The sequence below is a fragment of the Aptenodytes patagonicus genome, chromosome 3 (assembly GCF_965638725.1).
Source record: "Aptenodytes patagonicus chromosome 3, bAptPat1.pri.cur, whole genome shotgun sequence".
NCBI classification, from domain to species: Eukaryota; Metazoa; Chordata; class Aves; order Sphenisciformes; family Spheniscidae; genus Aptenodytes; species Aptenodytes patagonicus.
The window spans coordinates 52,301,976-52,328,509 of NC_134951.1; the positions used below are offsets into that span (position 1 = coordinate 52,301,976).

At 46.4% G+C, this 26,534-nt stretch overlaps 1 protein-coding gene across 3 annotated transcripts; it reads left to right on the forward strand.

The window, feature by feature from the left end:
* Positions 1–1,588: 1,588 nt before the first annotated feature.
* Positions 1,589–25,728, forward strand: PRDM1 (PR/SET domain 1). 3 transcript variants are annotated; one of them, XM_076333322.1, is made up of 7 exons: positions 1,589–1,666; positions 3,189–3,437; positions 10,196–10,315; positions 13,510–13,762; positions 21,438–22,546; positions 22,855–22,983; positions 23,395–25,728. In XM_076333322.1, exons 2-7 carry the CDS (start codon positions 3,255–3,257, stop codon positions 23,968–23,970), a joined length of 2,370 nt encoding a protein of 789 aa, XP_076189437.1. In that variant the 5' UTR covers positions 1,589–1,666; positions 3,189–3,254; the 3' UTR covers positions 23,971–25,728. The 3 variants fall into 3 exon arrangements, with proteins under 3 accessions (XP_076189437.1, XP_076189435.1, XP_076189436.1); XM_076333320.1 differs by lacking the exon at positions 1,589–1,666 and having other exon boundaries at positions 3,156–3,437; XM_076333321.1 differs by lacking the exons at positions 1,589–1,666; positions 10,196–10,315 and having other exon boundaries at positions 3,211–3,437.
* The last annotated feature ends 806 nt before the right edge of the window (positions 25,729–26,534 follow it).

Consider the following 26,534-nt stretch of genomic DNA (forward strand, 5'->3'; position numbering starts at 1 on the left):
AGCGCATACGGAAGGTCTTTACACAGATATACTATTCTCAGCATCGCAGACCGAAAATGGCAAGTAATCCTTTCCATGCGTCTTTTTATCAGAGGGAGGAGGAGCAGGTTAAGGGAAAGGGATGTGTGTACACCCGTCAGAGAGACAGATAGGCACCCGATTGCATAAAATGTGCTTTTTTTTCCTCTTTCTCCCTTTTTCCTGTGAAGAAATATGTAACACCCAGATCACCCCAAAATATAAGTGCGTGTGTGTTTAAAAGAAGAATGTGAAACTAGCTGCCATGTAAAGTGCCGGGAAAGCGATGAGAAATACTCTCACAGACGTGCGAGAAGAAGGAAAAGTAGTAGGGTTGCCGTGCAGTGAAGCAGCTAGCTTTCACACTGGGCTGTAGATGGCTATAAATGGAATTGTGCATCACCGTTCCTCTGAGCCTGAGGACGCCTCACTGAAGAGACAGGACCACTGAAGGAAGTAAGGCATCTGGTTGTTTTGTAATGAGAAGCAGGAATGCTCTTAATAATAAACAAACAGGACATTGTATGCCATCATCACAGGATGTCCTTCCTTCAGCCAGCACGCTGACTTGGATCGGAGGAAAAAAATGGGGTGCAGGGTCCGCTAATTGCTATACCAATCCTCCTCCCATCACCAGCGTGCTCCCGGACGGTTGCTTACGTATTGCCCTGCGCAAGATCAGCGCTCGTTTTCTTACCACGCTGCAAAAGAGGCGTCGAGTTTGGAAATGCTGCCTGCCTTGCCCTGCTCTTGTGAGCTTCCCTGCTACTGCTTAGGGAGAGGGGGAAGATTTTATTTAAGGGAAGAAACGGAGGTGTTTTTCCTAATCCCTTTTACAAGCGTTGATTAGAAAGAGACTCTGGAAAGGGATAAATCAAAACTCTGAAACGCCCAGATTGGTCATATCAAGTAAGGTACTATAATTGTTAAGGTTTGGGAGTAAGCGCTTTAAATCGGGTTTTAATCAATATTCCGGAACCTGGGAGTCATTTTAATTGTTACAGTGTTCCATCTAGTCAAATTGAGGGAGAATGAAAGCGGGTACGTGTTGACCTCTGGAGCTTAAAATAGCACGGAAAACAGATTCCTAGTAAAAACTGTCTCACGTGCGCTTCCCGTGAGGCGCAGAGGTGCCTGCCCGCCCGCCAGACCCAGGCCGCTGGGCAGCGCCGCGGCTCCGCCTGCTTAGGCAGAGGCCGTCCCCGGCCGACACATCTCGGTCGAAAGGGGAGAAAATGGTCAATAACACTAAAACAAAAATCCCGGTGGGTTGCGCGGGGGGGCTCGGCGGAGGGCAGGGGCGGCAGGTAGGGCCCCACCTCCCGCGCTGTGGGGAGAGGAGCCGGGGAGAGGGAGGGGCCGGGCCGGTGCGTGAGCGCGAGCGGCGCGCGAGCCAGCCGCGGGCGGGCCGAGCGCGGCGCTGTGGCAGGCGGCCCCCCAGCGTTTCCCAGAGGCAAGAGCAGGGCGCGCGGCAGCACCTGTCTGACAGCGGGGGAGGAGCGGGAGGGGAGCGGCGGCTGGAGGTGTGAGTCAGTCTCCCGGGGACCCGGCCGCTGGAAGGAAGGAGAGATGTTTACTCTGTAGAGATGAGCCAGGTTTGCCGCCGACGGTGGGCTTCGGTGTGGAAACGCGCGCGGACTCTGCCCCGGTAAGGAGCCCGATGCCTCCCCCCCTTAACCCCCTCGCTTCCCCGGCTCCTTCTTCTCGCCCTCCGCGGCCGCGCCGGCCCCGGCGCCCGGAGGACGGGGCAAAAGTTTCCTCGTCGCCGCTCCCGGGTGGGGAGCGCTCCTCTGATCGGCATTAACCCTTTCGCTCCGCCGCGCAACTGTCACCCCCACCCCCGAGTTTCGCTATTAGTCTCCTCTCCCCCTTTTAATGCCCGGAGTCAGTAAATACCGCACCGCTCGCCGCGACTGGAGTCGGGACGGGGCGCGGGGGCTGGTCCCCGGGTGGCCGTGGGGGAGCTGCGTGCCGCGACCCCCCGCCTCAGCCTCTCCGGGCAGCTGCCGGCGGCGGCGGGCGCCCCGGCCGTGCCTCCCCGGCGCGGGAGAGGCGGTCCCCGGGGGGGCGCCGGGGGTCTGCTGTTAACCCGGAGTCGGTCAGCCCTTAACCTCTTCCTCGGAAGACGGTGCTCTTTCAGTCTTCGCGTTTCGTTTTTCCCGGAGGAGGGGTGCGAGTTTCACAGTAGCCGCGTATCCGAAAAGGAAAAATGAAGGGATTTTACTCCGGGCTTGAACGTCATTCGCAGCTACCGGCGTAGGCACAGATTTTGGTCCCTAATGAACCTTATGGAAAGAGCCCGACCTAGTACCTGTTTGGGGATAGGTTTGAATAGGCGGAGGGGCTGCAGGAGTTGGTGGAATTGTCCTGCGAGGCTCCTGTCCAGTGCTTTGAGCTAGTAATTCTCAGAGGTAGCATCAAAATCAAAAGGGATAGAAGAACTTTTTTAAATTATTTATTTCCCCTGCTCCTTTTCTTTTTCGGGCCCCCGGGAACATGTTGCAGTGCCTTGTGCAGGGCTGCTGCTGCTGCAGTGATGCTGGCAGGATGTCGGCTTTCTCAGCCTTCCATGCCAAAGGATAAGGGGACGTCAGGAGGAGGCGGGGGGGGGGGGGGAGGGGGGGCAGGTTGTTTTGAAAGTTGTTTGTGTGTTGAAAGCTGGTGGGAAAGTTCAGGCTTCCCCATTTGGAAGAGGCAAGGCTGGGTTCCGCTCTTCCAACATGCGCTTTCCATTTTTAGCTTCATTCAGACGCAGACAGCAGCTCCTTTCCTCTTCCTCTCCTTGTTTGTGACACTTTTCTGAGGCAGCTTTTCCACAGGCGACTAAATGGTCTCACGGCCATGACCCCACGTTTTCTTCAGCATGGAATATTTTTTTGCTCTCTGAGGCATTAAGGAAAGGGTCTGAAAAAGGTAAAGCGGTTGTCAGCCTAGGGTTTTTTCCTCTTTGTTTTTGTTCCCTCCTCATTATTACTGAGGCTGGCGTTTTAAGGTGCTGCTTCAGTCAGAGCAGCTTCGTTTACACTGCTTTTTGGCTATTACTCAACTGTACCAACTGTCCTGCATACGCTTTTAAAGTGTCACAGACTACTGTATTAGTCATGCTGTCTCAACGGAAACCACAACACTGAAGGACAATGAGGATTAAAGGCTGTTTTCTTATTTTCCAGGCTGCTACACAGTGTAGCTCGGACGCTGTGAGTTTCAAGAATCTGGTGAAAGGGAGAGAGTGGACAATGAAAATGGACATGGAGGATGCTGACATGACTCTGTGGACAGAAGCCGATTTTGAAGAGAAGTGCACGTACATTGTAAATGATCACCCGTTGGATCCCAGTGCCGACGGAGGCACCCTAACTCAGGCAGAGGCTTCCTTGCCAAGGAACTTGACTTTCAAATACGCATCTAACTGCAAAGAGGTAAGCGGCGATGCTCTGGGGAAGGTTGGAGTCAGACAAGCCAAATCACAGCGCTTTGGAAAGTGTGTGCTCACCCTGGCTTCCATTCTTTAACACACACACACACACCATCACCAACAACAAATGCTGCCCACTGGCTTTTAAGATGGGACCCTAATAAGTCTTTTAAGAAACTGTGAGCTGGTCATTTGTCGTGTAATATTTTCACTGGAAATCACAGCCAGCCTGTACCTGAAACTGGTTCTGTACCAATTCGCAAACAGTTAAATTTTCACACAATTTGGACAGCATCTGAATAAGCATATTTAAACTGTGGGGTAGTTCTCTGTGCCAATTTCTAGGCTGCTGTTTGCCAGGACCATTCATTGCCTCTGGCTCAGAGATTAAAGTGTCTCTGTTGTCCAATAAATAGCTTTAAAAAAAGTAGAGAGGAAAAAACCCAAATTCCTGGAAATGTGTTTAATTATTTCTTTTTGTTTTCGCTTTGGTTATGAAATTGCTTTATTCTTTTTGTGAACTTGCCGTATTCCCAACTTCCTAAATTCTTAAAAACTCCGGCTTATCGGTTAAGGAAGTGATAGTAGAACTGTAGCAAGCTTGACAGAAGGGTGGCCGTAGCTTAAATTAACTTTTGTTTATCCGGGACAGTATCTTCACTGGTAGCTAGCTGTGCGAGTCTGTCCTATCCTTGTCCCTGGAGCGGGTACATTCTTTGTTGTTGGTTCAGAAGGGCTGGAAAGAAATGAGCCCGGATGAGCAATTTGGTTTTGTGTTTACTCCTTCATATAGAGTAGCTATTATAGCTAGGTGTGATGTTCGGCAGGGTAATAACCCAAGGGACAACCCTTCATTTCTCCTTGTGCTGAGACTTGTGGTGTAGCAGCTATTACCTGTGCTTCTACTTTGGCTAAACACACTGACCACAGAGCTGAAAAGAAGAGGTACACTCATCCATGCCTATCAAATATTTCCTTCCAAAGTAGGTACTTGTGTAATCCTGTGTACAGAAATAGGGCTAGACCCCCAGCTGGAGGGTATTGGCACTGTGGGATTTAGCTTGGCAGTGCCTAATACAGTGCCTAGTAGGTTTGGTAGGACGTTAAAGCTAAATTCTGTAAAATCACTCTTCTTTTCCCACCTGCCCTGCCCTGCCCTGTAGAACTTTGGCAGAGAAGGGACACACTCCAGAAAAAAAATGCGAAACCTTGTTTTGTGTTATGGCATTGTTAGGTAGGTCTTACTGTGGTGGGGAGGGGGGGGAGAGAACGCTGCGACTCCGCTGTGTGATACGGGAGGATTTCTTGGTTGAAGGATGAGCTTGCAGTGCAACAGCTCGGGCAGATCCTCGGCAGCCGGCTGGTGACTGATTGGCTGGTCAGGCTGCTTGCTCTCTCTGCCCCCGTTTAGTCCTGCTGCCGCGGCAGGAGACGTCCAAGGAGCTTTCAAAATTCCCAGCGCTGTGTTTGGAAACACCGAGGTGTAATTTCCTTATGCTGTAGCTCAGGTCAGTGAATCAGGGTAGGAGGATTGCTGCCATCTCTGTATAAGAGGTGGGGGGAGAGAGAAGTCGTTGAAAGATTCTTGGTTCTTCCTTGTAAAATGTGACCCGTGCAGCTCCCTGCTAGTGGGAGTCTGAATATAGGACATCCTCCTTTTGTTCTCCAGAGTTCCCCCCGGTCTTTCATTTGCGCTGAATAGCACCTACCATAAGGAGCAATGGGAACTTTGGAACCCTGGCTCTTTCTAAGGTAGCTCTGAAAGAAAGGGCCGATCTGATCCTTTTTTTCCCCCCTTCAGTGAAAGCTACGGTCCTTTGAATGTACAGACAGGTCGCTCGTTTGCTACTTGTCTGCAGGGTGAAAGAGTTGCAAATGGCGTAATCTGCTTGTGTTCTAGCAACTTTTGACGTGAAACATTATTTTTTTTCTGTCTGCCTTCCAAGTTTGATTTTGTTCAGTGGGGTCAGGACTGTGTTTGTGTTGCTCTTGCACATCAATGTTTGTGGGGTCAGCGAGGGAGCCTGATTCTGGTTTTGACCTCATGGAAAACCACCGGAGTCCTGACAGCTCGATAGGGTGGGTTTTTTTCACTTGCGAAAGGATGAGGTAAGACTTTGGGGGTGCCTGCGTGCGTGTTTGCCAGTGGGTTTCAGATGTGAGCTGTCTTCATTGTTAACTTTGGGGAGAGCTGTGGCTTCATCTGGTTGAGAGTTTTAAATGCTGAGTCAGTTTATTGACAAAAACGTATATAATACATCGCTTGTGAAATGCTAATACTGTCATGATTAGATCATGAAATCCTAGTGCTGTCACAATTAGTATTGTATCTCCACTTGGAGTAGGAAAAGTACTGCGTGCCTGCTTAGGAGGGAGGAAGTACAACCGCTGCTGTTTGGGGAGGGTTGCTTTTTGTGTTTCTTTTCCTTGCATGCTTTGTGAAGCGAGTAGCTCCTCTTCAGAGGTTTATTGAATTTGCAAGGGAGTCCATGACACGTCATTCTCTTGTTTATTCTTGGATCTTGATCAGGGATTTTTCTGAAGGACACATTTTTCATTATGAGTTCACAGTATGTGTCAGCATTTTAAAAAATGAATTACTACTGCTCGTAACATTTTAGGCTGCTAGGTTTACATGAAGTCATTTATTTATTTCTATGCGTGAATTATTTATCCTTTCCTCCAGTTTTAGCAATTGACAAAAAATGATGAAAGGCAGTGCCAAAATCACGCTCTAGAAGGCCATATGTGAATAATCTTTTTCATGCAGACATTTAAAAACTTTTTTTTCAAAAATTTTTCTCTTTGGTCTCAGTCCTTAAAGCCCAACCAGCCCTTCTTGATATAAAGTGCCGGTTACTCTGCTGTCTTGAATATTACTAGTGCCTCATCCTCGTCTGTGAGCTTGACAGAGAGAAACGTATCTCAGCAAACCCATTACTTGTTGCATTTCTCTGATAAGGCCGTTCCTTAGAGACAGACCCTGAATCAGTGATTTTGATGAAAGCAGTGATTTTGAGCTGTTACGAAGTGTGCCTCGCTGACCTCAGACACTTGCTCTCCCCTATTGCTTTTATTTTATTTCCTTTATATATGATCCCCGAGGAAGCGGTCTGAAAGCATTTTATTTCATGGCATCTCTTAGAAAACTGGTCACTGAACGAAGGGGTAAAATTATGCAGGTTTATGTAACTGCAGAACTAGGAGTTAAAAAAAACCCCAACAAACAGTGTTACTCCAGGACTCATGATGGCCTTCCCTATTTGCATTTGGAGAATACTGTTATTTCGCCGAAGCCAATAAGAGTTTGTTCGTGGTTTTGTTTGTTTTTTTTTTTCAAAGCAGTTTAGCGGTCCCATTGCAAAAAATCCTCCTCTTGCAGAGTTAACAGGGGTCGTTGTTTACTTCCAGTGCCCTCTCCCCAAGCAAAGATGTAGGAGTGTTGGTCTTTCAAAGCGCCTTTTAGTGTCAAACTTGGAACCGGAGCCCATCCGTCTCTTGTCCGGGGGCTGCGGGCAGGGCGGGGTGTGCTCTGCCACCCGGCCTGCTGACCGGGCCCGGCGAGCTCCAGGCGTGCCCGTACCCGCCGCCCTGCTCCCGGCTCCCGGCCCCCGGCGCCGCATTAGGACCCTGGTCAGTTCCAGGGCCGCTGCCGCCGCCGCCCCGGGCTGCTCCCGGCCCCGGGCTCCCCCCCTGCCGGGCCAGCCCGCGGGCGGCCGGGCTCTCCCCGCCAGCCCGGCTGGGCGCCGCCGCTGCAGCGCCTCCAGGTTGCAGCTGTCTCCCGCTCGCCAGCCGGCGCCTCTCGGCGCATCCCGTCCCGCTCTGACCGAGGGGAGAGCGACTTAGCTCAGCCCGGCCTCGGCAGGAGCCACAGCTGCCCGCAGCCCCGGGAACCGGCCTTGCGGCTTCAGGCTAACATTTGGCTTCATCTTCGTGCTAGAAATGCAGTTTTACTGAAAGATAAAATGTGGTAGCGGCCCGCTTGCATGAGTGTTGGAAGTTGGAGCTTTGAAGGGAGAGGGGGTGAGTGTCTGTAGAGAGGAAATTGTTCTGAAAATAGCACATTGCTTCCTTACGGCATGGTTTAGACACAGAAGGCTGCACAAGGGCAGTAGGCTTTTATTTGTAGGGAGTGAGCTCAGGTCATGCTCCCCTGTGGTTCCCTGCCACGAGGCTGTTTAGGAAGGTCTCATCGCCGAGAGGCAGCAATGTGCTGAAGGACACCTGGTGGACGCAAGTCTGAAATGCCTCTCCGCGACAGCTTTTCGGCAGCCTGGAGACGGTTTCCCCTCACTCTGGACGTGGAGTTCCTTCACTGTTTTGCCTACAAGCCCTCGGCAGCTCTGTACTTCGTGGCTTCTTGTTAAACTGCCCCCCCTTTTGGCTGTGGCAGGGGGGGCTTCTGGCAGCCTGGAGCCAGCCTGTCCGGGCACTGCCAGCATCCCTCTCCTGGAGGGTACCTCTTCTTGACCACAGCAGCTGAGCTTGTGGGGGCACAACGGAGGCCAAGAATTGCTGACCAGAAAGCCACCCTCGGTTAAAAGTCGTCTGGACAGCTTTAGTCTGGTTTAGCAAAACTTCAGTGTTGGCACACACGGATGTGCAGAACATCCTCTGCCAAAATAACCTTCTGATGGGTACAGGGTGAGAAATCATCTTCGTGTTCAGCTGCGCTGGGGGAGAAGTAAACACTGCATGTAAGGTGGATATCAAAAAGTATCTGCTGTGTCAGAGACACCAGTTCAGTGAGTGTTTCAAGTTGACTAGTTCGAGGAGTGATTTCTAGAGATTCTGAGAATTTCATTAAAGTCATTTTAATTAAGGCCAAGATATTTTAAAACCATGAAAAAACTCGAGCTGCCATGCAGTAAAACTGGTAGGGTCTGCTGTAGCTTGGTTGTGAACTTTTCTTGAGAGGGCAGATGGATGTAAATGAAGATATATGGGGAAGATGAGAAGAACATCTGCCTTTTTCAGCTCTTTATGAGAAATGTACAAGCAAGACAAAAATAAAACTGAGCCACTGAGCTTGTTTCAGCTTGTGGTAGGTGTAGGAAAATTTCTGGAAGTCCCTTTTCTGTCTCTTCAGTCCAGATGCACAGATCAATGGAGCATTTAACTACCTCTACTGTTGACATTTAATTTTTTTTGTAATGTGCTGAAACACATGTTGAAACGCAGACAAGCGCAAACAGCTACCACGTACACCCGGCAATCTGTTTCCAGGTGGATTACCTCCTTGATTCCATGGCTGTTACTTTTCCCCTTTATTATGACATTTAACATGAAATTATGCTAGGCATTAGTTGTTTACTGGGATTTTTAATCTTGACCAATACACAGGCAAGCATTTCTCTGTCTGTCTCTCTCCCTCTCTCACACCAAGGGTGATACAACAGAAGAAAATGTAGCATGAGAAAATCACAAGGCTTAGCTAATTTGTGAAGTGCTGTCTACAGTCCATGGTTTTTCCGTCCTTTGCTGCGAAGGACTGTTACGAAGAAAATGAAATGCTCACTGAAGTGAGCTATCTGCAGGGTCTGATGAGTGCTAATCTGCTTTGGTAGGAACGTTGATTCCTTGCGGGGTACAGACAGCAGTAATCCCAACTCTCAGTGTTCGTCAGCCACTTCTGCTGTTCCTGTCTTGTTCTGAAATCCTGGCAAGCAAAAAGACAACTGGCAAGATGTGTGAAAGGGATACGATTAATACATTTTGCCATGAAAATTTGGTTATAATACCAAATTAATGGGCTTTTTACATTCCTTTTTTCCACTATCTGAGCAGCAGGATCAATCTTGCAAAGGCTTGGGGTTTTTGGTTTACAAAATTGTTGGTTTTCTAATGTTGTTTGGATACGTTAAATTTAAGAAGATTGGTGAGGAACAGAGAGAGACAAAACCAATAACTCAGCAGTGTTTTGCAAAGGGTTACTCCAAGGCACGTTCTTCTGAATAATGATGAATTGCTTCCTGATTTGTGGTCAGTGACTTTTTTGGGTATAATTACTGTCAAGAAGGAAGCTGAACAACTAGAGTACATTTCTTAGACCTAGCATAGTGGAGCATTTTCATCAAAACCCTTACGCCTTTTTGACCAAACCCACTTGAGATATGTTACCGGAACTGCTGCCTCCTTTATATAAAAGAGGGTGATCTGTGAGTACGTGTCCCAAAGCCATTTCATATTCTGTTTTGTATGCCACTGTATGCTGGTGAGAGAATTGTAGGTCGTCTTTTTTTTTTTGTTCTCCTTTTAGCTATCAGGACGGCTATAGAGCGAAGAAGGTGGGGTTAGGGGAGGTTTCATTTTGATCTGGAGGAGCAGTCATTCCAGTTCCTAACTTATTAGAAAAGTGAGCTCTGTAGCAGTGAGGTGATTGATAGCTGTTGAATAGTTTTGTTTGCTGGAACTAGACTTTTGGGGGTGCCTTTGATAGGAGAAATAACTTCTGAAGATATTTGACAGTCTCTGTACATTTCGCTTACTGTTTCTTCTTGTAAATGTATTTCCACAAAACACGTTTTTCAGGTGGTGTTCATCTTTGGCTTCCACGTGTCTCGGTAAGATGCTAGTACCTAAAAAAGCTGGTCGTACCATATCCAACACCATTGTTAATTTATTTCTGTTTTGCTGAGCTGTCACTAAAAATTTCTTGCATCGGTTGCTTTACCTTGTTAAGTTTGGGGGACAAGGGAGAGGAAGGAGGACTTTTCGATTTTCTGCTGGTGATGGACTGATCCTGTGCTGCTCTTCTTGTAGGTCACTGGAGTTATAAGCAAAGAGTACATCCCAAAAGGAACGCGCTTTGGACCCCTGGTAGGAGAGATCTATACCAGCGATACGGTTCCCAAGAATGCGAACAGAAAATACTTTTGGCGGGTAAGCAGGAAAAAACAGCACCATGTTGTTGCAGTAAGCAGATCACTAAATGAGTACAGCTGAGAAGCTGGGTCACTTCCTGCTTCAGACCTGTGTGAATGCAGGGGGCAACTTCTGTACGCTGCCAGGCACGAACAGAGCCAGTGGGGTGAACTAAGCCGAGTAAAAGCCTGGCTGTCTTGGACGTAGGGACTGCGTGGGTGGAGAGAGCAGGGGAGATGCACAGCCCTTCCCGGCTCTGTCTTCTGAAACGTATTGGTGCTTGATTGTGTAAAGACGTAGTTCTGCTGCTTGCTGTAGGGGCCGGTTATTTTGCATTTCTTCACAGCGGAAAGTCATTCTTGTTTATGCAAATGTCACATATCCTTGATTTTTCCAGCTATGAAGAAGCTGTGAAAGTACTGCATCATCTTTTACTCTGGAATTATGATACATTTTGTGACATTTTTCCCTGGGTTTTGAATAGAACTGCTATAACACAGTGGTGGTGGTGGTCTTCAGTGTATATTATTCAAGTCGTAAGCTTTTCTAGTCCACGTCAGAAAGTGTTCAAAGAGCAGCCCACAGATCTTAGCAAAGAGAAAAATCCATTAATGGCAGACAAACACTAGAGGTGATGCCTAATTTGTACTCTGTAGTATAAGCTGGAAGGGAGCACCAGCCAATTTGTTTTGGCTTGGGAAGTCTGTGCTGGGGAATATGCTTCCAGTTTATCAGTTGACATAATCCTCAGTCTCCTTTACAGACCCATTATTAATTGTTAGAGAACATTCCTTCAGCCCCATCTCCTTCCATGGATTTGTTTTGCTGCCTTCTAGCCATTTAGGTTGTGTCTAAGTCAGTGGATTTGGGAGTATATCCAAGCCTCTGTGCCCAGGTGCCTGCCTGCCTTAGTAATATCCCGACCTCATATCCAGGTGAAACCCAGGGCAAGCACCAGCGTTCCCCACACCCCTTTCTTCCTACCTAATTGCATCATTTTGGTTTTCTCAGATCGTCTTTGTGCAATGTAATACAGCATTGCACAGGCAGTTATTTGCATGAGTGTTTTTACAAAGCAGGAGACTGTTTTCACATCCATAAGGCTACAGAATGTTTCTTTTAGCCAAATTTTTCGGGAGCTTGCGTCCAGCATAGGAAGAGAGTGGTATGCTGGCCCTAGCCCTGCCAGTTGCTAGTAAGATGGCAAACATTGGGAAGAGGGGCTGCTAACCATCTTGCAGGACTTCATTCATATATTGCAGCAAGAAAGATGACATCATTCTCATGATGTGATTTTAAGCCTTAATGCGGAGGGATCCTCGGAAATAATATCCTAGGAGCCATCTAAGCATCGTTAAATTCCCTGTTATAATCTCTTGATTCGTTCAAGACACACTGCTGCACCGAAAATGAATTCCTTCCTAGGGGTCTGAAACAGGCTTGCATATGCAAAGGAAATTGTGGGAGATAACTTCCCACATGTTATTAAAGGCATCCTGGGCTTGCTGGCAGGAGCGGGAACATCTGCTGTGCGCGCGGGGGGACGCTGCCTGCGCCTTGCCCGCACGAGGGGAGCGGGGCCGCCTGGGGCCGACGTCATTTCTGGGAACCGTGCCGTGACTCAGCACATCTGGTCTCGCCTTCCTCAGAATAGGTGGGAGCCCGGTGGGGCGCCTTCGCCCCGGAGCAGAGCACAGTGACCAGCAGCATCCGTGGCCCTGCTGTGGGAGCTGTGGAGGGCCGGTTTGGGAAGCGGCGGCGGGCGGCGAGCGCCAGAGCCCCGCGTTCCTGGAAGTTTGCGAGCCGGGGTGAGCAGAGAAACCTGAACGCTCCTCTTGATGCAGCACAACTCGCCCGGCTCCCTTCCATTTTCTCATAACAAACACACCGCAAAATCTCTCGCAAGCTGCTTTGATGAGGCCACATGTATTTCCCCCTTCTCAGTTTACAGGAAGTTACTCTTAAAGAAAGTGATTCTGGTGTTTACGGCCCGCATTAAAGGGCCAGGCTGCCTCCCCCCTCTCCACCGCTGCCTCCTCCCTCTCCACCAGCGGCTCTTTCGGGGAGAAGAGGAGAGGTCCCGGCCGGCCAGTGGGCACTCACAGGGAGTGCTGCTCGGCCAGGTAGGTGCGAAAGACAGTGGTGTGAACCCAAAGGCAGAAACACGCCGTGGAGTGTTTTCCCCCTGAGATAAGCTCTGTCTCCCCTTCAGAAAGGCATTTCCTGCTCAGCGAGGTGCATCGCTGGTGCACGCTACTCCCGCTTCAAGGTCTGGCTTTTGCCCAGTCATCTGTTTTGTGAAACCCAGGAACCCCATTTCATCCAGCACGGAGCTAGTTCCCCCTGAGAGTAGGGGATATGTCTTTAACAAATGTGTCTCCTGGATTTTTCTTGTTTGTTTTTTTTTAAATAATTCTCTTATTCTTACCACATTAAGAAACAGTAGCTTCTCTCAGTGATTGCGACTTCTTTCCCCCCAAGCCACTGAGCAGTTTTTAGATTCATGTTTTCTTTCCCCTCTGCGGACAAGCCAGAACATGTCCCTCGATAGGAAAAGTGACTTCTCATCGGCTGGCCCCTCTCCAGATCTTCGTTAAGTTATGGCAGGTGAAGTTCATCTTTGCCTTGCCCAGCCTTTCTACAAAAGGGCTACAGTCCAACTATGAGCAAGTGTTGCTTTAGGACTCTGGGGGAGTGGAGGATGTTTGCATAGTTTAAACCTTTGGGCGGAGGTGGTAGGAAACTGCAAGTACAGAGGCCATAGAAAAAGGCGAGAAAGACTCTGACGTAGCACAGCCAGTCAGTCATACACAGGTGACTCAAAGCATTAATGCAAGCATGCACTCAGACCTGCAGTCATTAGCATCACCCACTTGTTGATCATAGCACCAGGAAAAGGACTCTAAGGTAGACTGTTCACGCAGGGAGAGTACTCTGCGTTCCAGATTTTGTCCATACTAGCAGAGCTACAGAGGCTAAGCAGAAATGGAAAAGGTGACTGTGCACTTACCTTTGAATAAGGATCTCTTTTCTTAACGCAGAGGATATCATAGTTGGAAAGGGGGGGACCCAGCTTGAATTCTTACTTCAGTAATATCATCTCTTTTTTTTAAAAAAAAAAGGCAGCTTATCATTTTTCCCCTCTGGACTCTGTGCGCATGTGTTGTGTATTGTGCGTGTATATATTCATAGGCACTTCCTCTCTATTCCAGATCTATTCAAGTGGTGAGCTTCACCACTTCATTGACGGATTTAACGAGGACAAGAGCAACTGGATGCGTTATGTAAACCCTGGCTACTCCGTTCAGGAACAGAACTTGGCTGCTTGTCAGAATGGAATGAACATCTACTTCTACACCATCAAACCCATCCCTGCCAACCAAGAGCTGCTTGTGTGGTATTGCAGAGACTTTGCAGAGAGGCTGCACTATCCCTCCTCCAGAGAGCTGACAATGATGAACCTCAGTAAGTGGATTACAGTATAAACAAGGAATGCTAGTAATGTCCCTTCTGCCTATGTGATCTAATAATAAGTTGTATAATTACACAGCTGTATCATCTGTTGTGTCACAGTAAGTAGCTCGGAGTAGAAAAGGGGAATTAAAAGACCCAACACAACAGAATGAGTTCCCTGTGCCCGTTCAAATGTAAACAGATTATAAAAAATCTGAACAGTTACTGGTTTACAATCTGAGTCTTATCTGGTGAAATTCTGGACAAACAACCTGAATATATCCTCTGCCTTCAGAACCATAGATGTTGGTTCGCTCTCAGACTTTGCAAGTCCAAATCTTGTAGTGCGTTAAGCGAAAGTCTGCTTTGACAGCATATACTAAAGGCTGTCCAGTCACGCTCCCAAAGGGCTGCCCCCGTTGTACAAGGAAGTGGCCATATGCCATGACTCTGTCTAAGTGCCTGACAAAATATACGTTGACTGCATAATGCTCTTTGAGCCTTGCATCAACACTTACTTATGGGAGCAAACCTCCCGTGGTCTTCTCATCTGGTTACTTGTTTTTTAAGCTCGGTCTATTCTGTCCCCGTTTCTTGGCTGTATATCGCAGCTTTCCTTTTCTGTTCAAAAATAATAGCACTCGTAGCGGGGGAAGAGGTATTTCCAGGAGTTTATCTCTGTGTTCCTCTGTGGTTTGTGACCATTTCCAGCCTCAGCGCTTTACTCATAGCTTAATCACTGCCTAGCACCTCACCCAGAGCCCCTTGAAGAGAGGGAGAGATTCTTGCTGACTTCTCATTCGACTCTTAGGCTGCCCTCCCTCCTGCTAGCTGCTCTGAGATAGAGCAGAACATTCTTTTGTCCTTCTCCCAGTGCCTACGCTGAAATTTGAAGGAAAAACTGCAGGCAGGTTTTTTTATAAAAAGGACTATTTGCTGTTATTTGGCAACAAATAATGGGTTATAAAATATCAGTGTTACTTTGGGGATCATTAGAGCGAAAATGTAACCCCGTATCATGAAAATGATGTCACACATTCAGATTAATCAAAAGTACATCTATCCTCCATGGATGTCGTCCTTTCACCAGTTTTTGGTCTTCCCCTATTAAATGTAACAAATTATAGAAGAAAATTTGCTTTCTCCTAATGGCAGAGGGAAGGGAGGGAGGGGGATGTCCTATGCTGCTATATTCCCTATTTAAAAAAATCCTCACTGATTCTGTCATCTTTGCACATATGTCATTTCACCACTCGCTGTGCAGTTTTATTTCCTGATACGATGAACTGTTGGCTTTTCAGTGGGAGCTGCAGGTGGGACCAGACAACAGCATTAAGGGTTCCTGTGGATGAGGAGTTTGCAAAGATCCAGCCAGACACATTTGGCCACTAGCTGGGAGGATACACAAATGCAGCCTCAGTTTCCTGCATCTGCTGGCATCTCGGGTTGCCTTGCAGAAGTAGCGAGGAATGTATTTGTAAAGTGTCAACTAATAACCTGGTTACTCTTAGTCAGGTCAAAACTGGGGGTGTCTGGACATGTGCAGAATAATCCGTTTTAGTAAAAGTAGGCTCAATACGTGGACTTAAAGAGACGGGATCTTGAGCAACAATTGTGTAGTTCAGCTTTAACATTTGAAAGAGCAATCTTTCCAGATGCTGAGATCGAAATATCCCTTCTTCTTTTTAAAGATAATTCTGTTTAAACCATTTAGAAATTTTATGTTAGTCCCCTCCACCTAAAGAAAATAGCAGTTCAGAAAAATGAGAAAAAGTTCTCACTTTTTTTATCTTTTCCCCTCATCTTTGTGACAAACACATTCAAGCCTAAGGCCTGCAGTTAGGCCAGAAACCCTAGAGGTACCGTAAGGATTGAGGTTTTCTAAAGTTTTGGTGCCCTTTCTTGAAAAGTATGGGAAAAAAATCCAGAGGTTTCCCAAAGATGCTTATTTGCTGAAGGTGCTGTAGCAACAGTGCGAGCAGGGATGGTTTTTCCAGTGTTAGTACTGGAACCAGATGAGTTTAAAGTGAATGTCAGCACCGTTCAGTTTTCTTCTTCCCCTTCCTCCCAGGCCACTTCTTCTGGTTAAATCTAAAATTAGTGAATATCCCGCTGCCTCTCCAGCCTCTCTCTCTAGTGCAGGCCTGCCAAGGTGCCCTCACACTGCGTTCACCTGTGAATAAAGTGCAGAAGGCTTGTCCCCAGGTAGCTAGCATCCTGTGCCTGCTGCAGACATGGGGCTTTGCCCCATCAAGACATCTTAACACAGTCTTGCTTGGGGGGACCCTCCCCACTGGTCACCTCCTTCACCTGCTAGAAAGTCAGGAAAGCCCCTCCAGCCAAATGGATCACTAATAATTCGGTGTTTGAAGTGGCACGGCTTCCCTCAGAGGAGCAGGTGAGCATCGCCGCCTCTCCCAGCTCCTGGCTGCTGGTTTTGGCACCCTCTGAGGAAGAGGGAGGGAAAGTAGGGGTCCAGGACCCACCGCAGGCTGAAGTCAGGGCTCCCTCGTGCTGGGACATGCACCCGAGCGAGTGTGGGGCAGCAGCACCGCCAGCCCACGGCCACGATGTGTTGCACCCAGCTCCCTCCCTCCACCGTGTCTTGGGTGTGCAGAGCATGCCAGTGCCCGCGGGAGTCTTTGGAAGAGCCGTGCCTTGGCTGGTTGCCCGGCCCAGCACAGGAGAGGCCGCCTGGGACACACACCTACGGAGAGCTTCCAGTGTGGCCTCAGTCTTGCCAACTTAAAATATAGGCAGCTGCTTTAGGTGCCTCAGGGGTTTGGGGATCACGGTCTTGAAGCTCAGCACCTCAGTTCCTCTTTAAGCACCCGCGCGGGATGGGCCTCAGCGGAAAAATGTATCAGAGAATTTCTCTGGCTTTATTTCCTGTAATTAGTGGCCTCAAAAATGAGAGAACCACCACTTTAGAGCATAAATATATTTACACATCCATGTATAACATCTACTTGCCTCTGTAACAGCAAACTTTCAAATTAAAGGTAACTTCTCCAGCGTTCGTTCATTTGTGCCGTAGAAGGAAAGCATCCAGATTCAAGACAGCAATTAGGCACGTACTTAGTTATGGGTTTAACCCTGTCCTCTGTGTTTTCTTGAATTGAGGCCTTTGACCCAGTCCTTCAGACGCTGAAGCACACACCTACCTTCACGGCCATGATTAGCTCCGAGTGGAGCTACATAACTTGGAGTGGATGAAGCGCCTGCATGGAGTTGCACAATAGTGTTAGAGGCAAGACTCTGCGTTATCCCAGCAGCGGACATTCAGTCTCTTTTCAAACTATCCCCTTCTCCTTCCTGCCTGTTTTGAGGCCACTGATGGTGTTTTCTATCAAGATTTGAGATACGTCACCTTCAGATGGTGCCGTTGTCCAGTAAATGGTTTTAAGTGCGATGGCACAAGATGTCTGTATTCTGCTGGCCAAAAAAATCAATTTTCGGTAGTTTGTTAAATGTGCTTAACCTCATTCAACTGGGCCTTCGGATTGTCTTTTAGTCTGTAATATTTTATGTTTGGACTAGCAAACAGACCGAGGAAACTTGCTTCGGGGGTCCCACATAGTTTAGCGTTTCATTCCTACCTCATCATAGGAGGATTATTTTGGGATGGAGGGTGGAGAGGATAAGTGGTTTTGTTTTTTTTTTTAAATATTAAAAAATCCCCAAACAATTGCACTGACTCAGGACATGACTATTTGATAATAATGTTCGTGTACTGCAATCATACGATGCAACTTCCTGTTGCTCATGTCCATGTTTGTCTCCTCAGTCAAGTACAGGCAGGTGACATCTTTTGGTCAAGCTTCAGAAGAAAAGTTTGAGTTGGGGGGAAGACAATTTGCATATTTACAAAACATTTGGCAATCTTTTTGTTTCATTAACAGCTTTAACGAGGTATTATTTAAAATCTTTCAGATTCTATGAAGATTAACTTTTTAATGCTGTTTCTCAAATGTAATTTATTCTTTTCTTCTTCCTGCTGGCCCTGACACGCTGGCCGTTAGCTAAGCCCTGCCGCTCGCTTTCCCTTTTGTTTATGGCCAGTTTCACTTTCTGGTTTTGAAGCTTTTCTGTTTGGGTTGAGAGGAAACATCTGCACTTGCTTAAAAAAATGCCTCCTGGAATCTTCAAAAGGGCTCAGGAAAATGATTTTGAAATGATATGAAAGGTTGTCTTCACAAAACCAGAATTTGGGGGCTAAAGTTGACTTAATATTGAGGATTATTTGAAGGCTCCCTTAAAGACCTTCTCTAAGCAAAATGTTTTCAAAGGCATGTCACCCTGCCTTGGACACATTTAGAAAACAGATGATCAAATTATATACTTCTAAATGTTGGTCTCCGTTCTCATTTTGAGTGGAAGCACTCTTTGTTTTGCCCGCTTCACAACTTCGAGGTTCTCTTTCTACTAGCAAAAGAGGTGCTTAATTTAGATCGAAAATGTGAATCGGCATAATTAAGCTCCACCACTCGAAGTGTTCAGTACCATCTCACTCCTGAAATTACTATTGAAATTACTGTCTGCCTACAACCGTTTTTCAAGTTTTTAGAAAAAACAGATCATTGTTTTTATGAAGTCTTTCTCAGGCTACAGCTCGGAGCCCAAGAAATGAGAGCAAAGCCTACGGCTATGCAGCAGTCTGTAGCTGGAACACCCACATTGGAGTGACTTCAGGCAGCCCCTCCGCTCAAGTTTTATTAATACTTAAAAGTAACAGGAGTTTTGTCCCTTTTCCTCTTGCACGCAATCACTAATCTCAGATCTGAGCAAATAATCTGTTGACCTCGGTGAGAGGTGGATCAGGCTCCTAAAGAGGCACGTCTGGGTTTTTTTCTTTGGTTTTTTCCCCCCCCTCCCCTCAGATCAGTAGCTTACAAATGCAGCTGCACTGTTCTTGTTTTGTCTTGAACCTCTTTTCTGTGTGTCTCTCTGACCACAGAAACTAGACAGATCTTGGAAGAGTATGTGCCTATATTTAGTTTATATATGTGTATATGGGGGTGGGAGGGAGAAATGCATTTCAAGAGCAAGAGGGAGACATTGTGATCGGTAAGAACTTAAATCTAAAATCACAAGTTTAAAAAAACCCACATTTATAAGAAATATATCTCTTTAACTTTGAAGTATGGCTCCTTTAAGAGCAACAAGAAAGGTTGTAAACCTCTCAATCAGTTTCAGCCCTGGTTTAAATCCACGTTCAGTATAAAACATAAGAACCTCTCCTTGGCCCCTTCTCTTATTTTACACGGTGCTGACACACTTGTTTATGTTTTGATCTCTCTGGTGTTCCCAAGAGTCCCTTGTGCTCAGGTAATAGGGGAAAAAGCCAAGAGACCAAAGATAGCTTGCAAACTCAAGAGAGCTGTCACAGTTAGACTTGAAAAAATAATCTTTAAATACTGCAACTTCTGTCTACACATGGAAGTTAATAGGAGGGGAGGCTTTACCGGGAACTTTGAAGGCAAGGAAAGAACAATTACCTTTAGTCTGTCAAGTGGGGACGTGGACCTGTTGCACAAAGAAAGTTACGTTCTCAGTGTGAGCTTCCTTTCTGTCACTCGCGGGCTTGCTCCGGCGCATAAGGCACGTCCGTCCCCACCCTGATGTTTAACCTTGTGACAGTAGGAGCCATTCCTCCAGCTGAAGCAGCCCCCGGTTTCTCTATCACTTTTCCAGCAGCACCAGCACTTCTCCTTCCTCTTTCCCTCCCCCCGGATTTTTTTTCTTTAAAAGAGAAAAGTGTCAATTTGAACTTCCTGCTCGACAGACCCCACTGAGAAACTGATATGGGCCTGATAAGGTGGTATTTATTTATTTTTTCTGCTGCAAGGCTTCACAAGTCCTGCTTCCCTGCCCCCCCGCCCAGCTTTCAATACTTCACGGTCTCAATGCTTCCCGATGCTGATAGCGTCACCGGGAATGTTTGCTCTGAGACGCTGGCGTGGTGACAGGCAGCTGATAAGATGTAGATAATATTATCCACGGTGCCATTGTGGAGCTATGCTAAACCCAAAAATCTGGGTGGACATCAGCTCTGCAATAAACTTTAACATCGAGAGAAGTAATTGGGAAGCTGTCTGCGCACTTATGTGTGTACGTGCTTGCTGCACAACAGGCCCCATGTTTTACCATAAATATTTTAATTGAACATGAGCGCGTTCAATTGCATTTCATTGCAGCTTGAAAATACTGCCCACGTATCTCAAACTAAATTTGCTCGCTACTAGTCTAATGCCATTTGAAAAAGGATGCTACTGTAAAAATGGGTTGCTGTGAGTTAGGAGCATGCTTTGAAAACAGCTGTTTTCTTGGATACGTTTAGTAAATGGCTGTTTCGTTGCCTTATAGGGTAATGTTGCCAAATGATAGATTCCATCAGAGTCGTGAATAGTGAAGCAAAGAATCTGCGTTGAAAGCGGCGTGGTCATTGCCTGTTCCCATCTTCCTCACTGGGTTCAGCTAGTCCTCCAAAAATCAGAAAGAACTGTTTCTCATCCCAGTTAGTGAAGTCACAGAAGTAGAAATTTGGCTAAAGGGCTGCGATACTTTCGAGTCACATACCTGTTGGCGCTGACTTGTACCTTCTGATGGAAAACCTTGCACATAACTAACCACAAATATGAAACCTTCTTGTAGTTTTTCCCCTATAAGAAAATGTCTTACAAGTCATCATTTCAAGATTATATAACGATTAATTTTGGGAGATTAGATAAAAGCAGATTTCTTTTTCTACTGAAGACATCTTTCAGTGTACTGTTTATATTACATTGTGTCCAGATAACAAGGCAGGGTCTTTGAATAGAAATAAACAGTGTATGCGCTGAACTGAGCCGAATGGATGCTAGCTTCTTTTTCCTTCTAAATGCGTATTTCTTTTGCCCCCCCTCCTTTTTTTTTTTTTTTAAAGTACATTTCGACTTAAGCTGGAGCCAACCAGTCTTGCTTTCTTTTGCTTTGCTTCAGCATTTTTTTTATAAAGTACAGCTGTAAGCAGAGGAGTTTTGCATAGACTGAATGCCACAGAAATCTGCAGTAAATAGTCTGCTTTGTTGTAGATGTTCCTAAGCAGTATATTTAATGAGTAATGATCTGTTTACTGATGGAGAATACCTTCTCTTTGAAGAAGGCTTTCATCCTAGCCAGCCATGGGTTTTTTGGTACTGTAAGTAATTGAACTGGCTGGTGAAGTGACTGCTGCGGTTTGGCAAAAGCTGATTTGTCATGCCTTGTTATTTTACCGAGGAACATTTCTGGGAGCTTGCGTTCTGCAAAGTCCTTCTGTTAAACCTGTATTGTGAACAAATGCTCGTTACCGCATTTACTAGAAATACTGCTTAAATAGACATTGAGCAGCAAAGCTAGTCAAATTTAAGGGGAAAGAAAGGTGAAATCAGTTTGCAAAGTGGAGACTAGCACTCTGCAAATGAATCATCACCCAGATCTGTATGTACTGGCTGGTATCCCTTAAATTAACAGTGCTTTTTATTAACGCTTAATACCAGCAGGCATTTCTTCACACAGAAATTAGTTTTTTGGCGAGTTAAGTGATTGCTCATCTCCGAGAGTGGCCCTTCCTTCCCACTAAACTTGTAGGAGTTAGACTGTGTTTTGAAAAGAGATAATGACGGTGGCATATCTAAATAATCATTACCTTGTCTTTGTATTTCAGCACAAACCCACGTTAATCCAAAGCAGCACAGTGCTGATAAAGATGAGCTCTATCAGAAAAGTGTCCCAAAGAAGGAGCACAGTGTGAAAGAAATCCTGAAAATGGAATCCAATCCTCCAAAAGGAAAAGACTTCTTCCAGACCAACATTTCACCAGTTACTCCAGAAAAAGACTTGGATGATCTGCGTAAGAACTATAGCCCGGAGAGGTGTTTCTTCCCTCGAGTTGTCTACCCGATCCGACCTCACATTCCAGAAGACTATCTGAAAGCTTCCTTAGCATATGGGATGGACAGACCCAGCTACGTTACTCACTCGCCCATCCAGACGTCTACTACGCCGAGTCCTTCCGGGAGGAGCAGCCCAGACCAAAGTTTGAAAAGTTCAAGCCCTCACAGCAGTCCAGGGGTCACGGTTTCGCCTCTGGCACCTACTTCCCAAGAGCACAGAGAGCCGTACTCTTACTTGAACGGATCGTATGGCTCAGAAGGATTGGGGTCTTATCCTGGATATGCACCCCCTGGCCACCTCCCACCTGCCTTTCTACCGTCCTATAACCCCCACTACCCCAAATTCCTGTTACCTCCATTCAATATGAGCTGTAATAACCTGAGCGCTTTGAACAATATCAATGGCATCAACAATTTCAATCTCTTCCCAAGGATGTATCCTCTTTATGGCAACCTGCTCAGCGGAGGTAGCCTTTCCCACCACATGTTGAACCCCACCACGCTCCCCAGTTCGTTGCCCAGTGAAGGAGGCCGTCGATTGCTGCAGCCCGATCATCCGAGAGACTTCCTCATACCAGCACCTAACAGTGCCTTCTCTATCACGGGCGCTGCTGCCAGCATGAAGGACAAGCCATGCAGCCCTACCAGCGGGTCACCCACAGCTGGTACAGCAGCCAGTTCAGAACACATAATGCAACCTAAACCTACCTCAGTGGTGTTGGCCGCCACCGGCAGTGAAGAAGCCATGAATCTCATTAAAAGTAAGAGGAATGTGACCGGTTACAAAACCCTCCCATACCCACTGAAGAAGCAGAACGGGAAGATCAAGTACGAATGCAACGTTTGCTCCAAGACCTTCGGCCAGCTCTCCAATCTGAAGGTAGGCAGCGGAGAATGAGACACGAGCCTTCTTGGAAGGCTCTGGTTTCTCCCAATAGGTTGTCTAGGAAAAGTAGGGACGGGCCTCCCTTGCTTGTTAGGCTATTTATCAGTCTGGACTTAATACGGCACCCCCCAGCAAGAAAGCATGGCTGTAAAGACAGTGTTTTAATACTGACGCCACCTAATTAACCAGATAACATTGTATTTTGGCAATAGGAGTCTTCCGCTAACTTTAGGAAACATCTGAAAGTACTTTCGTTACAGTGCTGGAAACTGCAAGTTGTTAATTGCTTTGTTTCTCCCTAGGTGCACCTCCGAGTACACAGCGGAGAGAGACCATTTAAATGCCAGACTTGCAATAAAGGCTTCACGCAGCTGGCTCACCTCCAGAAGCACTATCTGGTACACACAGGAGAAAAACCCCACGAGTGTCAGGTATGTAACACACCGGAGACAACTTCCCTTGGAGGCCGAAGGGACGTCGGGGCCCGTGCACACCCTGTACGGCGTGCGGGGAGGGCTGTGCGACGAACCCGTGGCTGCTCGGGGCTGGAGTCCGTATCACAGCCGTTTCCAGCCCTGGTGCAGCAGCGTCTGTGAGACAGCAGGGTCGCCTTAGTCTGCTAGAGCCACATCTGCCTGATGCAGTTTTGCCATCAGCCATACTCAGAATGCTATTCAGCAACATTTAAATAAAAAAGGCGGGGATTTTTTTCCCCTTGTGAGAAAGTGTGAAGCTATAAAAAGCCGCTGCTTCATCCTGCCGTCTCCTCCTAGGTGTCTGTGATTTAAACCATAAAATCTCCTCCCACTCATTCACTGTTTCTCTGCCACCCCCCCCACTAGGTTTGTCACAAGCGGTTCAGCAGCACCAGCAATCTCAAAACCCACCTGCGGCTCCACTCTGGAGAGAAGCCTTACCAGTGCAAGCTCTGCCCGGCCAAATTCACCCAGTTTGTGCACCTGAAGCTGCACAAGCGTCTCCACACCCGGGAACGTCCCCATAAATGCATCCACTGCCACAAGAGCTACATTCACCTCTGCAGCCTCCAGGTCCACCTGAAGGGCAACTGCCCCGTCGCTCCTGCCTCCGGCCTCTCGATGGAGGACCTGAATCGAATCAACGAGGAGATCGAGAAGTTCGACATCAGTGACAATGCCGACAAGCTGGAAGAAGTGGAGGACAATATCGACTTAACATCGATCGTGGAGAAGGATATCCTGACCATGCTCAGAAGGGAAATGGAAGGAGCTAATCTGAAAGTATCTCTACAGAGGAACCTGGGAAACGGACTTATCTCCTCAGGATGCAACCTTTACGAGTCGTCGGATATGTCAATTATGAAGTTGCCTCACGGTCACCCACTACCTCTGTTACCTGTAAAGGTCAAGCAAGAAACAGTTGAACCAATGGACCCTTAAGACTTTTTGGCAAAGTGATTTTTTTTTTTTATTTATGACTTGGCAAGTCAGGGTGCCTGTAGCAGTTGCTTGTACATAGTTTCAATGCTGCAAAGCAATCTTGGCTTACAGTAGTTTCCCTACGCTCCTCAGCTGAAAGAAGGAACTCCAAAGTTACTGTTTTCTCAGGGCATAAAGAGAGGCAAAGGACTGTGCATTGCCTCGCCGGTTACTAAAAGACAATCATCTATCCGTAACTATTTTTTCAATGTTAGTAATTCATAATTTATTATGCAATTAATCATTCTAAAAGCAATAATTAGGAAAATGTTTACAATGACTGGAAAATTCATTGTAATTTTTACTTTAAATGTTTTTATTTTTTGTTTTATGGCCATTTTCTGTAGATATTTTTTCTGCACATCTGTTTTAAGAACCTAAGATTGGGGTTTCAGTAAATGTGTTTTATGTACCGATGTCTTTTAAACAAATGTGGTTTTTCATGTTGCCAGAGTTGGACATTTGACATACAGAATCCTAGATCCATTGGTTTGAAAAAAATGCTGTGTACTTTTATGTGCAAATCGCCCCGCTGGGAATTGAAAAGGAGAAAAAAACCCAAAACCCAGAGTAGCAGCAAGCAGGGAAGAAACTGCTACCCCTGCCTCTCTGAGGACAGGAGAGAGATTCTTCTTCTACCTGCAGCGCTACCCGCAACAGATGTGGCACAGCAAACACCTCCCTGCCGTGGACAATACCACAGGTTTTTAGAAAACAGCTATAGCCCCACACGTTGTCACGTAACTTTATGACCAAAGGAACACATCAGCTTAAAGTGGCTCTTCCGAAATGACAGTCTTTTGTTTCCAAAAGCAGTTTAAAAGCAAACACACAAATATTCTTAATACTCTGCCTAAAAGGAGGGGTTTGGCAGACTTCTTTCTTCTCTCTTTTTTTTTTTTTTTGGCCAGAGCCTTCCAGGGATAAAAAAAAAAACCAGTCAGATTCCCTGAGAAAGAAGGGGTTCGGTTTTACTTGTATTTTCCTCTCCCACTTTGCCTGGGTAGAAGTGGGGAACAAAGTCCTTTCCTGGCACATACGTTTTTTTTCTTCCTTCCTGTACGACTCAGATTTTTCTCAGTATTTGTGTTTGTACATTTTGTGGTTAATTTAATTAAAGAAGAAAAGGGCATTGCAAAGTTGTTGAACAACAATTACCTCAGTGCTTGTGTCCAGTGGTGCAGACAATGCTGTTTTATCTAAATGCTTTGCTACTTTAGAGAAGAAACCAAAATGTGCACAGGGAAAGATAGAATGCACATCCTTTTAGCTTTTTGTTTTGCTAAGCCCAAAGATGATATGGTGACATTTGAGGTGTAGCAAAGAACACATGTATATTTATAGATATATTTATACCACTATACAATATATGTATATGTATATATATTTATACCACTTAAGTTGTGAGCCAAACCATGTAATAAAACCTATTTTTCATCTAAGTGTGAAAATCAAATGTTATCCAGTTTTGCATATTACCAATGACCTCAAAACCAGAAGGTTGTACCACGGCATTTATCACTTGCGAGTACGCCTGCGCAGCTGTCCGGGTGAAGCCTGAACTTGCAAACACCTTGTGAGAAGAACGTCACCCACCCGTGGCGTCTCAGCGAACGCGGTGGGAATGACCCTGTTGGCAGGACGGGGGGGGTCATTGGCCCCCTGCTCTCCCGGCAGCGTGTACGGGGGGGGGAAGGAGGCGGGTGGTCAGTGAACAAACAGCCAGAAAACGTAACTGAGAGAACTTGAAAAGAAGCCAAATACGGCCCGCGCGTGGCGTGTTCTCAAAACACAGCGAAGGGCAGGATGGAAGTTAGTTGGGATGAGCCCCCCCCCCCCCCCCCCCGTCTCATTTTACCCTGCCATTAATGAGTTGCACGGTCAACTCGCGTAAATATAAGTAGCATTATTAGACACCTCCCCTCCATGTATATCTCTCTGTCTGGTTATATTACAAATTTTAAAATAGCCCGCTTCAGCAACCCAGGATTCGGTGATCTTCTTTTTCAGCCAACTTCGTTTAAATGCCTTCTGTTAAAAAACCCAAATGACCCTGAAATACGAGTCTCTCAGCACAGCTTTTGAAGGACTACAGTTCGTTACATTTCCACTCCTGCAAATTGTGAGGCTGACATCTTTTAAATGTAGCAATAGTTCATAAATATAGTACTTACTTGTAGGATAAACCAAAGTATCACTACTCTGTCACTGGACACACACTTTTCCTATTATTTGCCTGTAGTGCTTTTCTTGTATTTGATACAAATTTTACAAGAATTTATATGCATCAGCTTTAAGAATTGTTACTTCTCTTTACTGTTTCCCCCTTCCCTTAGAAGTTTTACATGTGAATGTAGCAACAATCAACAGTGTTTTGGGGGTTTTTTTTTGTCTCTCTTAAGAAAGACTCTGACCAAAGTTACCAGGCTTTTTACTTTGCTAGAACAACAAACTATCATATGTTTACGTATTGGTTTACATCATTATTTATGTGCAAATTGTCAAATGTAAATTAAATATAAGTG

Excerpts from the sequence above, each read along its gene's own strand:
- PRDM1 (XM_076333320.1), top strand. The coding sequence starts at position 3,156 with ATGAGGATTAAAGGCTGTTTTCTTATTTTCCAGGCTGCTACACAGTGT. Across the intron at positions 10,316-13,509 it reads ACAGAAAATACTTTTGGCGG|ATCTATTCAAGTGGTGAGCT; the intron begins GTAAGCAGGAAA and ends TCTCTATTCCAG. Across the intron at positions 13,763-21,437 it reads GCTGACAATGATGAACCTCA|CACAAACCCACGTTAATCCA; the intron begins GTAAGTGGATTA and ends TTTGTATTTCAG.